At 45.1% G+C, this 16,860-nt stretch overlaps 1 protein-coding gene across 1 annotated transcript in view; it reads left to right on the top strand.

Annotated features, from left to right (window-relative positions):
- Window positions 1-16,860, top strand: part of wdfy3 (WD repeat and FYVE domain containing 3) — a 252,100-nt gene that overhangs the window by 80,745 nt on the left and 154,495 nt on the right. Inside the window, 6 exon segments of the mRNA XM_065026907.1 lie at window positions 2,123-2,280; window positions 3,510-3,611; window positions 5,205-5,398; window positions 6,591-6,862; window positions 11,979-12,185; window positions 14,672-14,755. Of these exon segments, the coding sequence (XP_064882979.1) occupies window positions 2,123-2,280; window positions 3,510-3,611; window positions 5,205-5,398; window positions 6,591-6,862; window positions 11,979-12,185; window positions 14,672-14,755 (1,017 nt within the window).

Below are 16,860 nucleotides of genomic sequence, written 5' to 3'. Positions count from 1 at the left end.
TCTGGTGTCGTATCTGGTGTCGTATCTGGTATCTGGTGTCGTATCTGGTGTCGTATCTGGTATCTGGTGTCGTATCTGGTGTCGTATCTGGTATCTGGTGTCGTATCTGGTATCGTATCTAGTATCTGGTGTCGTATCTGGTGTCGTATCTGGTGTCGTATCTGGTATCTGGTGTCGTATCTGGTATCTAGTATCTGGTATCTAGTATCTGGTGTCGTATCTGGTGTCGTATCTAGTATCTGGTGTCGTATCTGGTGTCGTATCTGGTATCTGGTGTCGTATCTGGTATCTAGTATCTGGTATCGTATCTGGTATCTAGTATCTGGTATCGTATCTAGTATCTGGTGTCGTATCTGGTGTCGTATCTGGTATCGTATCTAGTATCTGGTGTCGTATCTAGTATCTGGTGTCGTATCTAGTATCTGGTGTCGTATCTAGTATCTGGTGTCGTATCTAGTATCTGGTGTCGTATCTAGTATCTGGTGTCGTATCTGGTATCGTATCTAGTATCTGGTGTCGTATCTAGTATCTGGTATCGTATCTGGTATCTAGTATCTGGTGTCGTATCTAGTATCTTGTATCGTATCTGATGTCGTATCTGGTATCTGATGTCGTATCTAGTATCTGGTATAGTATCTAGTATTGTATCTGGTATCTGATGTAGTATCTGGTATCGTATCTAGTATCTGGTATAGTATCTGATGTCGTATCTGGTATCTAGTATCTGGTGTCGTATCTAGTATCTGGTGTCGTATCTGGTATCATTATCTGGTATCGTATCTGGTATCTGGTATCGTATCTAGTATCTGGTGTCGTATCTGGTATCGTATCTGGTGTCGTATCTGGTATCTGGTGTCGTATCTGGTATCGTATCTGGTATCGTATCTAGTATCTGGTGTCGTATCTAGTATCTGCTGTCGTATCTGGTGTCGTATCTGGTATCTGGTGTCATATCTAGTATCTGGTATCTGGTGTCGTATCTAGTATCTGGTGTCGTATCTAGTATCTGGTGTCGTATCTAGTATCTGGTATCTGGTGTCGTATCTAGTATCTGGTGTCGTATCTAGTATCTGGTGTCGTATCTGGTGTCGTATCTAGTATCTGGTGTCGTATCTGGTGTCGTATCTAGTATCTGGTGTCGTATCTAGTATCTGGTGTCGTATCTGGTATCGTATCTGATGTCGTATCTAGTATCTGGTATAGTATCTAGTATTGTATCTGGTATCTGATGTCGTATCTAGTATCTGGTATAGTATCTAGTATTGTATCTGGTATCTGATGTCGTATCTAGTATCTGGTATAGTATCTAGTATTGTATCTGGTATCTGATGTCGTATCTAGTATCTGGTATAGTATCTAGTATCTGGTATAGTATCTAGTATTGTATCTGGTATCTGGTGTCGTATCTAGTATCTGGTATAGTATCTAGTATTGTATCTGGTATCTGATGTCGTATCTAGTATCTGGTATAGTATCTAGTATTGTATCTGGTATCTAGTATTGTATCTGGTATCTGATGTCGTATCTAGTATCTGGTATAGTATCTAGTATTGTATCTGGTATCTGATGTCGTATCTAGTATCTGGTATAGTATCTAGTATTGTATCTGGTATCTGATGTCGTATCTAGTATCTGGTATAGTATCTAGTATTGTATCTGGTATCTGATGTCGTATCTAGTATCTGGTATCGTATCTGATGTCGTATCTGGTATCTGATGTCGTATCTAGTATCTGGTATAGTATCTAGTATTGTATCTGGTATCGTATCTTGTATATTGTCTGGTATCATATCTATCATCTTATCTAGTATGTTTTATCTGGTATCATATCTATCATCTTATCTAGCATCTTATCTGGTATCTAGTACCTGGTATCATATCTGGTGTCGTATCTGGTATCATACCTAGCATCTTATCTGGTATCGTTTCTGGTGTCGTATCTAGTATCTTATCTATTGGGGCTGGAAAGCCACATATATTTGGGATCAGATCTCGTATTTCTGTCCAGCAATAAAATATATATAATAACATGTTTGATTTCCTAATTTTGAAATCGATATGGATGCCCTAGTAAATGTAAATCGACTCTTTGAATATTCAATGACTCTAACTCCTCCCTCAGGACTCTGTTGAAGTTGAGTCGTCATGACGCGGTGTTCAGTGATGTGTTGAGAGAGGTGGGGCTGCTGGAGGTGCTGGTTAACCTCCTGCATAAATACGCTGCCTTGCTCAAAGACCCCGCAACGCAACAACAGACTCAGTCACAGAACAACGAACAAGGTGAGGAGTCTCCTAGATCAAGAGGCAATACTGGGTCGTATACATTAGGGCACACCGTTCGTTGAAAAAAAGAAATCAAAACGTCCAATCAGAAACACACTTTTTCCGTTGCGCCAACAAGTCCAGATTGATTCTGTTTCCGTCCGTTTCTTCCCTTTTCATGCCCAGTGAATATGACCCTCACTAACCCCGCCGTGAGAAAGCCATGCCGACTGAAGTGAATGATTTGTGATTCGTCATCTGGTTGCTAATAGTTCCTCAAACAAGCAGTCAAATCATCCAATCCAATCATCCAATCCAATCATCCTGATATAATACACACATGTTCATCATAGACTGGGAGATGGAACAGAGAATTCTAAATAGAATAACAATCTGCTGCGTTCTCTCTCTCTCCCTCTCTCTCCTCTCTTCCTCTCTCTTTCTCTCTTCCTCCCTCTCTCCCTCTCTTCCTCTCCCTCTCTCTCTTCCTCCCTTCCTCCCTCTCTCTCTCTTTCTTCTTCTCCCTTCCTCCCTCTCTCTCTCTCTCTTCCTCTCTCTCTTTCTCTCTTCCTCTCTCTCTTTCTCTCTTCCTCCCTTCCTCCCTCTCCCTCTCTTCCTCCCTCTCTCCCTCTCTTCCTCCCTCTCTCCCTCTCTTCCTATCTTCCTCTCTCTCTTTCTCTCTTCCTCCCTCTCTTCCTCCCTCTCCCTCTCTTTCTCTCTTCCTCCCTTCCTCCCTCTCTCTCTCTTCCTCCCTCTCTTCCTCTCCCTCTTCCTCTTTCTCTCTTCTCTCCCTTCCTCCCTCTCTCTCTCTTCCTCCCTCTCTTCCTCCCTCTCTCCTCTCTTCCTCTCCTCTCTTCCTCCCTCTCTTCCTCCCTCTCTTCCTCCTTCTCTCTCCTCTCTTCCTCTCTCTTTCTCTCTTCCTCCCTCTCTTCCTCCCTCTCTCCCTCTCTTCCTCTCCCTATCTTCCTCTCTCTTTCTCTCTTCCTCCCTCTCTTCCTCCCTCTCTTTCTCTCTTCCTCCCTCTCTAACTCTCTTCTTCCCTCTCTAACTCTCTTCTTCCCTCTCTAACTCTCTTCCTCCCTCTCGCCCTCCCTTCCTCCCTCCCTTTCCCTCTTCCTCCTTCTCTCTCGTTCTGTCTATCTCCTCTTTCTCCCTCTTTCTCCCTCTTTCTCCCTCTTTTTCCCTCTTTTTCCCCTCTTTCTCCCTCTCCCCCCACCCCCTCTTTCCATCTCTCTCTCTGTCTCTAGGTGACTGTAAGAACAGCAGTGTAGCGGAGGAGCAGAAACAGTTAGCTTGGCTGGTCATGGAGACGCTGACCGTCCTGCTGCAAGGCTCCAACACTAACGCAGGTACACACACACCCACACGCAAACATTATGGCTAACAAGGCCGTGAAATTACACAGAAACCTCCAGTATTTCAACTCTTTTGTGTGTTCAACTCGTATGATTCCCCTTCATTAAAGCCAGGCGAATCCAGACAGAATCCTCCCACATCCCCTTCAGAACATAATCCCATACTAGTAGTGATGTCACACAGCCCCAACCCTGGGTTTCTCTGGGTTTCTCTGGGTTTCTCTGGGTCTCTATCTGCCTGCCTGCCCCAAACTGACACACACACATACATACACACGCCGGATGACAAATGACTCATATGATTTCTATTTGAACAAGCCGTGACACTGGGCAGAGCTCAATGGTTTCACTTCTGTCATTCACGATCATGTGACACTGGACAGGAAGATATACACTTCCTCCTTCTATATGTTGATTGGCTGGCTGGCTGTATGGATTCCTCATCTCAGAGATCACCAACATCATCAATTTGTACTCGCTCGCTCGCTCTCTCTTTCTATCTCTCTCTTTCTTCTCTGTCTCAATCTCTCCTTCTGTCTCAATCTCTCCTTCTGTCTCAATCTCTCCTTCTGTCTCAATCTCTCTTTATGTCTCAATCTCTCCTTCTGTCTCAATCTCTCCTTCTGTCTCAATCTCTCCTTCTGTCTCAATCTCTCCTTCTGTCTCAATCTCTCCTTCTGTCTCAATCTCTCCTTCTGTCTCAATCTCTCCTTCTGTCTCAATCTCTCCTTCTGTCTCAATCTCTCTTTATGTCTCAATCTCTCTTTATGTCTCAATCTCTCCTTCTGTCTCAATCTCTTCTTCTGTCTCAATCTCTCTTTATGTCTCAATCTCTCCTTCTGTCTCAATCTCTCCTTCTGTATCTCTCTTTCTCTCTCTCTCTTTCTCTCTCTGTATCTCTCTCTCTTTCTTCTGTCTCAATCTCTTCTTCTCTCTCGTTCTTCTCCGTCTCTCTCTTTCTCTCTTTCTTTCTCTCTTTCTTTCTCTCTCTCTGTATCTCTCTCTGTATCTCTCTCTTTCTTCTCTGTGTCTCTGTCTCTCGCTCTCCATCTCTCTCTCCCACTATCCTGGTCTGAGTAAGGAACGGTAGTGGAGGCCAGACTAATATGATGAGTCAGTGTTCTCTAGCAGAGTTGGAGACTCAGAGATGTGTATGATAAATGAGTGTGATGGGTGAATAAAGGTTATTATTAGTATCATCTCTTATTGTGTCTCTTCCAATGTCCCTTTCTCCTCTCTCCCCTCCCTCCTTCTCTCCTCCCTCCCTCCTTCTCTCCCCCCATCCCTCCTTTTCTCCCACATCCCTCCTTCTCTCCCCCATCCTTCCTCTCCCCCATCCCTCCCCTTTCTCCTCTCCCCTTCTTCTCTCCCCATCCCTCCTTCTCTCCCCCATCCCTCCTTCTCTCCCCCATCCCTCCTTCTCTCCCCCATCCCTCCCCTTTCTCCTCTCCCCATCCCTCTCCTTTCTCCTCTCCCCATCCCTCTCCCCTCCCTTCTTATTTCCCCATCCCTCCTTCTCTCCCCCATCCCTCCTCCTCTCCCCCATCCCTCTCCCATCCCTCCTCCTCTCCCCCATCCCTCCTCCAGGTCTGTTCAGAGAGTTTGGAGGGGCGCGGTGTGTCCACAACATAGTGAAGTATGATCAGTGCAGGGAACATGCTCTGATGATCATTCAGCAGCTGGTTTTGTCCTCCAGCGGAGATGATGACATGGGAACACTACTGGGTCTGATGCACTCTGCCTCGTCCACCGAGCTACAGCTCAAAACAGACATACTACAGGTGAGATACACACACACACACACACACACACTACTGGGTCTGATGCACTCTGCCTCGTCCACCGAGCTACAGCTCAAAACAGACATACTACAGGTGAGATACACACACACACTACTGGGTCTGATGCACTCTGCCTCGTCCACCGAGCTACAGCTCAAAACAGACATACTACAGGTGAGATACACACCTACACACACACACACACACACACACACACACACACACTACTGGGTCTGATGCACTCTGCCTCGTCCACCGAGCTACAGCTCAAAACAGACATACTACAGGTGAGATACATACACACACACACACACACACACACACACACACACACACACACACACACACACACACACACACTACTGGGTCTGATGCACTCTGCCTCGTCCACCGAGCTACAGCTCAAAACAGACATACTACAGGTGAGATACACACCTACACACACACACACACCTACACACACACACACTACTGGGTCTGATGCACTCTGCCTCGTCCACCGAGCTACAGCTCAAAACAGACATACTACAGGTGAGATACATACACACACACACACACACACACACACACACACACACACACACACACACACACACACACACACTACTGGGTCTGATGCACTCTGCCTCGTCCACCGAGCTACAGCTCAAAACAGACATACTACAGGTGAGATACACACACACACACACACACACACACACACACACACACACACACTACTGGGTCTGATGCACTCTGCCTCGTCCACCGAGCTACAGCTCAAAACAGACATACTACAGGTGAGATACACACACCCACACACACACACTCTGCTAGACTCTCCTGGCTGTGCTGAGAGAAAGCCATCACCCACCCAGCCAGCCCTAACCTCCTCTCCCTCTCTGCTAGACTCTCCTGGCTGTGCTGAGAGAAAGCCATCACCCACCCAGCCAGCCCTAACCTCCTATCCCTCTCTGCTAGACTCTCCTGGCTGTGCTGAGAGAAAGCCATCACCCACCCAGCCAGCCCTAACCTCCTCTCCCTCTCGGCTAGACTCTCCTGGCTGTGCTGAGAGAAAGCCATCACCCACCCTCCCAGCCACCCACCCACCCAGCCCTAACCTCCTCTCCCTCTCTGCTAGACTCTCCTGGCTGTGCTGAGAGAAAGCCATCACCCACCCAGCCAGCCCTAACCTCCTCTCCCTCTCTGCTAGACTCTCCTGGCTGTGCTGAGAGAAAGCCATCGCACGCGGACAGTCTTCCGGAAGGTCGGGGGCTTTGTGTATGTGACGTCGCTACTCGTTGCCATGGAGCGCTCTCTGTGTCAGCCGCCGCGTCACGGGTGGGAACGGGCCAATCAGAACCAAGTGTTTGAGCTCCTCCACACCGTCTTCTGCACGTTGACCGCTGCCATGCGCTACGAACCCGCCAACTCACACTTCTTCAGGACGGAGATCCAGTATGAAAAACTGGCAGACGCTGTCAGGTACAGTATAGGACAGGACATTATAGGACATGTATAGGACAGGGCATGTATAGGACATGTATAGTATAGTATAGGACAGGACATGTATAGTATAGGACATGTATAGTATAGGACATGTATAGTATAGGACATGTATAGTACAGGACATGTATAGGATAGGACATGTATAGGACAGGACATGTATAGGATAGGACATGTATAGGACAGGACATGTATAGGACAGGACATGTATACTGTCGTGGCCAAAAGTTTTGAGAATGACACAAATATTAATTTTCACAAAGTCTGCTGCCTCAGTTTGCATGATGGCAATTTGCATATTCTCCAGAATGTTACGAAGAGTGATCAGATGAATTGCAATTAAGTCCCTATTTGCCATGCAAATGAACTGAATCCCCCTAAAAACATTTCCACTGCATTTCAGCCCTGCCACAAAAGTACCAGCTGACATCATGTCAGTGATTTTCTCGTTATTAACACAGGTGTGAGTGTTGACGAGGACAAGGCTGGAGATCACTCTGTCATGCTGATTGAGTTCGAATAACAGACTGGAAGCTTCAAAAGGAGGGTGGTGCTTGGAATCATTGTTCTTCCTCTGTCAACCATGGTTACCTGCAAGGAAACACGTGCCGTCATCATTGCTTTGCACAAAAAGTGCTTCACAGGCAAGGAAATTGCTGCCAGTAAGATTTCACCTAAATCAACCATTTATCAGATCATCAAGAACTTCAAGGAGAGCGGTTCAATTGTTGTGAAGGCTTCAGGGCGCCCAAGAAAGTCCAGCAAGCGCCAGGACCGTCTCCCAAAGTTGATTCAGTTGAAGGATCGGGGCACCACCAGTACAGAGCTCAGGAATGGCAGCAGGCAGGTGTGAGTGCATCTGAACGCACAGTGAGGTGAGACTTTTGGAGGATGGCCTGATGTCAAGAAGGGCAGCAAAGAAACCACTTCTCTCCAGGAAAAACGTCAGGGACAGACTGATATTCTGCAAAAGGTACAGGGATTGGACTGCTGAGGATTGGGGTAAAGTCATGTTCTCTGATGAATCCCCTTTCCTATTGTTTGGGGGCATCCGGAAAAAAGCTTGTCCGGAGAAGACAAGGTGAGCGCTACCATCAGTCCTGTGTCATGCCAACAGTAAAGCATCCTGAGACCATTCATGTGTGGGGTTGCTTCTCAGCCAAGGGAGTGGGCTCACTCACAATTTTGCCAAAGAACACAGCCACGAATAAATAATGATACCAACACATCCTCCGAGAGCAACTTCTCCCAACCATCCAGGAACAGTTTGGTGACAAACAGTGCCTTTTCCAGCGTGATGGAGCACCTTGCCATAAGGCAAAAGAACTAAGTGGCTCTGGGAACAAAACATCAATATTTTGGGTCAATGGCCAGGAAACTCCCCAGACCTTAATCCCATTGAGAACTTGTGGTCAATTCTCAAGAGGCGGGTGGACAAACAAAAACCCACAAATTCTGACAAACTCCAAGCATTGATTATGCAAGAATGGGCTGCCATCAGTCAGGATGTGGCCCAGAAGTTAATTGACAGCATGCCAGGGCGGATTGCAGAGGTCTTGAAAAAGAAGGCCTTGACAAAAATATCTAAACACACTGAAGCAGCAAACTTTGTGGAAATTAATATTTGTGTCATTCTCTAAACTTTTGGCCACGACTGTAGTATAGTATAGGACATGTATAGGACAGGACATGTTTAGTATAGGACATGTATAGGACATGTATAGTATAGGACATGTATAGTATAGGACATGTATAGTATAGTATAGGACAGGTATAGGACAGGACATGTTTAGTATAGGACATGTATAGTATAGGACATGTATAGTATAGGACATGTATAGTATAGGACATGTATAGTATAGGACATGTATAGGACAGGTATAGTATAGGACATGTATAGTATAGGACATGTATAGTATAGGACATGTTTAGTATAGGACATGTATAGTATAGGACAGGTATAGTATAGGACATGTATAGTATAGTATAGGACAGGTATAGTATAGGACATGTATAGGACATGTATAGGACAGGTATAGTATAGGACATGTATAGGATAGGACATGTATAGTATAGGACATGTATAGTATAGTATAGTATAGGACATGTATAGTATAGGACATGTATAGGACAGGTATAGTATAGGACATGTATAGTATAGGACATGTTTAGTATAGGACAGGTATAGTATAGGACATGTATAGTATAGGACAGGTATAGTATAGGACATGTTTAGTATAGGACATGTATAGTATAGGACATGTTTAGTATAGTATAGGACATGTTTAGTATAGTATAGGACAGGTATAGTATAGGACATGTATAGGACATGTATAGTATAGGACATGTTTAGTATAGGACATGTATAGTATAGGACATGTATAGTATAGGACAGGTATAGTATAGGACAGGTATAGTATAGGACAGGTATAGTATAGGACATGTATAGTATAGGACATGTTTAGTATAGGACATGTATATTATAGGACATGTATACTATAGTATAGGACATGTATAGTATAGGACATGTTTAGTATAGGACATGTATATTATAGGACATGTGTAGTATAGTATAGGACATGTATAGTATAGGACATGTATAGTATAGGACATGTTTAGTATAGGACAGGTATAGTATAGGACAGGTATAGTATAGGACAGGTATAGTATAGGACATGTATAGTATAGTATAGGACAGGTATAGTATAGGACACACCTCTTTAAGGAATACCTAGGATAGGATAAAGTAATCCCTCTCACCCCCTTAAAAGATTTAGATGCACTACTGTTCCACTGGATGTCATAAGGTGAATGCACCAATTTGTAAGTCGCTCTGGATAAGAGCGTCTGCTAAATGACTTAAATGTAAATGTATAGTATAGGACATGTTTAGTATAGTATAGGAAATGTATAGTATAGGACATGTAGAGTATAGTATAGGACATGTATAGTATAGGACATGTAGAGTATAGTATAGGACATGTATAGTATAGTATAGGACATGTATAGTATAGTATAGTATAGGACATGTTTAGTATAGTATAGGAAATGTATAGTATAGGACATGTAGAGTATAGTATAGGACATGTATAGTATAGTATAGGACATGTATAGTATAGGACATGTATAGTATAGGACATGTATAGTATAGGACATGTATAGTATAGGACATGTATAGTATAGTATAGGACATGTATAGTATAGTATAGTATAGTATAGGACATGTATAGTATAGGACATGTATAGTATAGTATAGGACATGTATAGTATAGGACATGTATAGTATAGGACATGTTTAGTATAGTATAGGACATGTATAGGACATGTATAGTATAGTATAGTATAGGACATGTAGAGTATAGTATAGGACATGTAGAGTATATGCCATGTATAGTATAGGACATGTATAGTATAGGACATGTATAGGACATGTATAGGACAGGACATGTATAGTATAGTATAGGACATGTATAGTATAGAACATGTATAGTATAGGACATGTTTAGTATAGGACATGTATACTATAGTATATGACATGTATAGGACATGTATAGTATAGGACATGTATAGTATAGTATAGGACATGTATAGTATAGGACATGTATAGTATAGGACATGTATAGGATAGGACATGTATATGACAGGACATGTATAGGATAGGACATGTATAGGATAGGACATGTATAGTATAGGACATGTATAGTATAGGACATGTATAGGACATGTATAGTATAGGACATGTATAGGACATGTATAGTATAGGACATGTATAGTACAGGTATAGTATAGGACATGTATAGGATAGTACAGGTATAGTATAGGACATGTATAGGATAGGACATGTATAGTATAGGACATGTATAGTATAGGACATGTATAGTACAGGTATAGTATAGGACATGTATAGTACAGGTATAGTATAGGACATGTATAGGATAGGACATGTATAGTACAGGTATAGTATAGGACATGTTTAGTATAGGACATGTATAGTACAGGTATAGTATAGGACATGTTTAGTATAGGACATGTATAGGACATGTATAGTATAGGACATGTATAGGACGCGGACAGTCTTCCGGAAGGTCGGGGGCTTTGTGTATGTGACGTCGCTACTCGTTGCCATGGAGCGCTCTCTGTGTCAGCCGCCGCGTCACGGGTGGGAACGGGCCAATCAGAACCAAGTGTTTGAGGTATAGTTTCAGGTATAGTATAGGACATGTTTAGTATAGGACATGTATAGGACATGTATAGGACAGGACATGTATAGGACATGTATAGGACAGGACATGTATAGGACATGTACCCAACTAATCGTTAAACAGTGATGAGTATTGAAGTGTGGTAGATCGTGAGTCTTCACATGAGACTTCTGATGATGATGATGATGATGATGATTAAAGGGCTGATCTACACTGAACAAAAATATAAACAAAACGTGTGAGGTGTTTCTGAAATAAAAGATCCCGTAAATGTTCCATATGAACCAAAAAAAGCTTATTTCTCTCAAATTCTAGTGAGTGAGTATTTCTCATTTGCCAAGATAATCCATCCACCTGACAGGTGTGGCCTATATCATTGTGCTGGGGACAATAAAAGGCCACTCTAAAATGTGCAGTTTTGTCACAAAACACAATACCACAGATGTCTCAAGTTTTGAGGGAGCGTACAATTGGCACGCTGACTGCAGGAATGTCCACCAGATCTGTTGCCAGAGAATTTAATGTTGATTTCTCTACCATAAGCCGCCTCTAACAACGTTGTTTTAGAGAATTTGGCAGTACGTTCAATCGGCTTCACAACCGCAGACCACGTGTAACCACGGCAGCCCAGGACCTCCACATCCGGCTTCTTCGCCTGCGGGATCGTCTGAGGGTGGTGGGCCCTCCCAGGCCCACCCATGGCTCTGCCCCTGCCCAGTCATGTGAAATCCATTAGAGCCTAATGAATTTATTTAAATTGACTGATTTCCTTTATATGAACTGTAAACTCAGTAAAATCTTTGAAATTGTTTTTGCATGTTGCGCTTATATTTTTGTTCAGTATAAATAAATACGATTGATTAATTATTGACCCATGACCTCACCACCTTCAGGCTGCTGGGTTGTTTCTCGGAGGCCAAGAAGGTTGGAGTCACGGGAGTGTTCCCTTCCAACGCCCAGCCCTTCCTGAGGCTGCTGGAGGACGACGGGGTTGCAGCCGGAGCAGGGGGCGGGACCGGGGACAACATCTGCCCCACCCTCAAACACTGCAGCAAGCTCTTCATCTACCTTCATAAGATGGCCACCGACTCCTTCGACAGGTACGTCAGTTACTGTTTCTCACTAAAACAGACTCTAGGCCCACTCATTTGACAGGTCAGTGATTGCCTCCCTCAACAGGTCAGTGATTGACTCCCTCAACAGGTCAGTGATTGACTCCCTCAACAGGTCAGTGATTGACTCCCTCAACAGGTCAGTGATTGACTCCCTCAACAGGTCAGTGATTGACTCCCTCAACAGGTCAGTGATTGACTCCCTCAACAGGTCAGTGATTGCCTCCCTCAACAGGTCAGTGATTGCCTCCCTCAACAGTTCAGTGATTGACTCCCTCAACAGGTCAGTGATTGACTCCCTCAACAGGTCAGTGATTGACTCCCTCAACAGGTCAGTGATTGACTCCCTCAACAGGTCAGTGATTGACTCCCTCAACAGGTCAGTGATTGCCTCCCTCAACAGGTCAGTGATTGCCTCCCTCAACAGGTCAGTGATTGCCTCCCTCAACAGTTCAGTGATTGACTCCCTCAACAGGTCAGTGATTGACTCCCTCAACAGGTCAGTGATTGACTCCCTCAACAGGTCAGTGATTGACTCCCTCAACAGGTCAGTGATTGACTCCCTCAACAGGTCAGTGATTGACTCCCTCAACAGGTCAGTGATTGACTCCCTCAACAGGTCAGTGATTGACTCCCTCAACAGGTCAGTGATTGACTCCCTCAACAGGTCAGTGATTGACTCCTCAACAGGTCAGTGATTGACTCCAGGTCAGTGATTGACTCCCTCAACAGGTCAGTGATTGACTCCCTCAACAGGTCAGTGATTGACTCCCTCAACAGGTCAGTGATTGACTCCCTCAACAGGTCAGTGATTGACTCCCTCAACAGGTCAGTGATTGACTCCCTCAACAGGTCAGTGATTGGTTAAACAGGCCAAAAGGAGTCTAACCCCAAATCAATGGTTGTTGAATCAATGGGCTCCCGAGTGACGCAGCGGTCTAAGGCACTGCATCACCAGTGTAAGAGGCGTCACTACAGTCACTGGTTCGAATCCAGGCTGTATCACATACGATTTGGGGAGTTCCATACATCCCGCGACAATCAAAGCTCCGACGAACAAGTCCCCAATCTGCAGTAGCAGATTGTCGATGCAAAAGTCCCCACGGATGTAGATATCGAGTTCCTCTCAGATTACGTCTGAGACTCAAAACAGTGACTTCACTTGGACTCTCACATACCTCAATGCAGTTGTGCAGTTTTGACTGGACTGTGCTGCCTTGTGAATGAAGAGCTTTACCTGCCACACTGTTGTGCAGGTCTCTCCAAACAATGTCCTGGGTACCACAAAGGGCACACATTTTGGTATTATGATGATACAGATGTTTCAAATAATCAACCCCCCCTGGACCAGGATTGGGAAACATTGGTGTAGTGTAGCATTAGCCTCCTGGTAGTGAGCTGTAGCATTAGCCTCCTGGTAGTGTGCTGTAGTGTTAGCCTCCTGGTAATGAGCTGTAGCATTAGCCTCCTGGTAATGAGCTGTAGCATTAGCCTCCTGGTAATGAGCTGTAGCATTAGCCTCCTGGTAATGAGCTGTAGCATTAGCCTCCTGGTAGTGAGCTGTAGCATTAGCCTCCTGGTAGTGAGCTGTAGCATTAGCCTCCTGGTAATGAGCTGTAGCATTAGCCTCCTGGTAGTGAGCTGTATCATTAGTGAGCTGTAGCATTAGCCACCTGGTAGTGAGCTGTAGCATTAGCGACCTGGTAGTGTGCTGTAGCATTAGCCTCCTGCTAGTGAGCTGTAGCATTAGTGACCTGGTAGTGTGCTGTAGCGTTAGCCTCCTGGTAGTGAGCTGTAGCATTAGCCTCCTGGTAGTGAGCTGTAGCATTAGTGACCTGGTAGTGTGCTGTAGCGTTAGCCTCCTGGTAGTGTGCTGTAGCATTAGTGACTTGGTAGTGTGCTGTAGTGTTAGCCTCTTGGTAGTGTGCTGTAGTATTAGCCTCCTGGTAGTGAGCTGTAGCATTAGTGCCCTGGTAGTGTGCTGTAGCATTAGCCTCCTGGTAGTGAGCTGTAGCATTAGCCTCCTGGTAGTGTGCTGTAGCATTAGCCTCCTGGTAGTGTGCTGTAGCATTAGCCTCCTGGTAGCATTAGTCTCCCGGTAGTGTGCTGTAGCATTAGCGACCTGGTAGTGTGTATTAGCCTCCTGGTAGCATTAGCCTCCTGGTAGTGTACTGTAGCATTAGCCTCCTGGTAGCATTAGCCTCCTTGTAGTGTGCTGTGGCATTAGCCTCCTGGTAGCATTAGCCTCCTGGTAGTGTGCTGTAAAATTAGCCTCCTTGTAGTGTGCTAGCTAGCTATGCTCTGAGCGCTCTTCTCTTTCAGCCTTCTAACTAACATCTTCCTCTTTTCTCTCTTTCCTCTCTTTCTCTCTTTTTCTCCTCTAATCTTTGGCACTGCCTGGCTGTGTGCTACTCTTGTCCATCCATGTTTGTCTGTGTGTGTGTGTCCTGAATGTGTGTGTGTGCTGTGTTCAGTCGTGCGGAGCAGGTTCCCCCCTGCCTCACTCACGAGACCTCCCTGCCATCCCCCTGGGGTACGCCAGCGCTCGCCAGGAAGAGGTAGCTACTGCGCTCTGTACTCCTCTTCCTCATCCCGCTCTTTCGCTCCTCTTCCTCTGTCATGCTACTCTCTCTTTCCCTTATGTCAGCTATTGCTGCTATGTCATGTTGCTCTCTCCTCTCTCTTTCCCTTGTCAGCTGTTGCTGCTATATCATGTACCTCTCTTTCCCTTATGTCAGCTGTTGCTGCTATGTCATGTTGCTCTCTCCCTTATGTCAGCTATTGCTGCTATGTCATGTAGCTCTCTCCCTTATGTCAGCTATTGCTGCTATGTCATGTAGCTCTCTTACCCTTATGTCAGCTGTTGCTGCTATGTCATGTTGCTCTCTCCTCTCCCTTATGTCAGCTGTTGCTGCTATGTCATGTTGCTCTCTCCTCTCCCTTATGTCAGCTATTGCTGCTATATCATGTACCTCCCTTTTCCTTATGTCAGCTATTGCTGCTATGTCATGTAGCTCTCTCCTTTCCCTTATGTCAGCTATTGCTGCTATATCATGTACCTCCCTTTCCCTTATGTCAGCTATTGCTGCTATGTCATGTTGCTCTCTCCTCTCCCTTATGTCAGCTATTGCTGCTATGTCATGTAGCTCCCTTTCCCTTATGTCAGCTATTGCTGCTATGTCATGTGAATTGCTCTCCTCTTGTTCTTTGCATTCTGACCTATTTCTTTCTCTCTCTCTTATCCTCCTTCTCGTTCTCTCTCCTCTCTTTGTTCTCTCTCTCTCTCTCTCTCTCTCTCTCTCTCTCTCTCTCTCTCTTTGTTCTCTCTCTCTCTCTCTCTCTCTCTCTCTCTCTCTCTCTCTCTCCCCTCTCTTTGTTCTCTCTCTCTCTCTCTCTTATCCTCCCTCTCGTTCTCTCTCCCCTCTCTTTGTTCTCTCTCTCTCTTATCCTCCCTCTCGTTCTCTCTCCCCTCTCTTTGTTCTCTCTCTCTCTATCTTATCCTCCCTCGTTCTCTCTCCCCTCTCTTTGTTCTCTCTCTCTCTCTCTCTCTCTCTCTCTTATCCTCCCCCTCGTTCTCTCTCCCCTCTCTTTGTTCTCTCTCTCTCTCTTATCCTCCCCCTCGTTCTCTCTCCCCTCTCTCTCTCTCTCTCTCTCTCTCTCTCTCTCCCCTCTCTTTGTTCTCTCTCTCTCTCTCTCTCTTATCCTCCCTCTCGTTCTCTCTCCCCTCTCTTTGTTCTCTCTCTCTCTTATCCTCCCTCTCGTTCTCTCTCCCCTCTCTTTGTTCTCTCTCTCTCTATCTTATCCTCCCTCGTTCTCTCTCCCCTCTCTTTGTTCTCTCTCTCTCTCTCTCTCTCTCTCTTATCCTCCCCCTCGTTCTCTCTCCCCTCTCTTTGTTCTCTCTCTCTCTCTTATCCTCCCTCTCGTTCTCTCTCCCCTCTCTGTTCTCTCTCTCTATCTTATCCTCCCTCTCGTTCTCTCTCCCCTCTCTCTCTCTCTCTCTCTCTTATCCTCCCCCTCGTTCTCTCTCCCCTCTCTGTTCTCTCTCTCTCTCTTATCCTCCCTCTCGTTCTCTCTCCCCTCTCTGTTCTCTCTCTCTATCTTATCCTCCCTCTCGTTCTCTCTCCCCTCTCTTTGTTCTCTCTCTCTATCTTATCCTCCCTCTCGTTCTCTCTCCCCTCTTTTTGTTCTCTCTCTCTCTATCTTATCCTCGCTCTCGTTCTCTCTCCCCTCTCTTTGTTCTCTCTCTCTCTTTTCATCCTGGTTCTGCTGACCCCTTCCTTTAAGCCCTCTCTCCTCACTGCTCTGTAGGGGAAACCAACCCACCGGTTGTATCATTTCCATGACTGCATCAACGTGGCTATTTTTCTCTAATTAAATGAATACAGGCCTGGGTGTGAGTCAGTGTCAACTCTAAACTGACTTAACCTTTAAACCTCTCGTGTTTAATCTCTTCATGTTTTAATCACTTTTACAGAGACACTTCGTTAATCAACATTTCAGTTTTCAAAGTAAAAATCCCAGAGTTTAGCAAAATAGGTGATTTTATTCCATGATCCCTTTGAAAGGAAAGATTAGGACATCAATTCTGGATTTATTTTCCCCTCTCATCGGACTCAACCCCACAATATTTTGGCAACACTTTATTTAGATAGTTCCCAATAGA

This window comes from Oncorhynchus nerka, linkage group LG13, assembly GCF_034236695.1.
Source record: "Oncorhynchus nerka isolate Pitt River linkage group LG13, Oner_Uvic_2.0, whole genome shotgun sequence".
NCBI classification, from domain to species: Eukaryota; Metazoa; Chordata; class Actinopteri; order Salmoniformes; family Salmonidae; genus Oncorhynchus; species Oncorhynchus nerka.
Note: the sequence above shows the minus strand (reverse complement) of the source record. Positions and strands in the feature narration are given on the sequence as shown.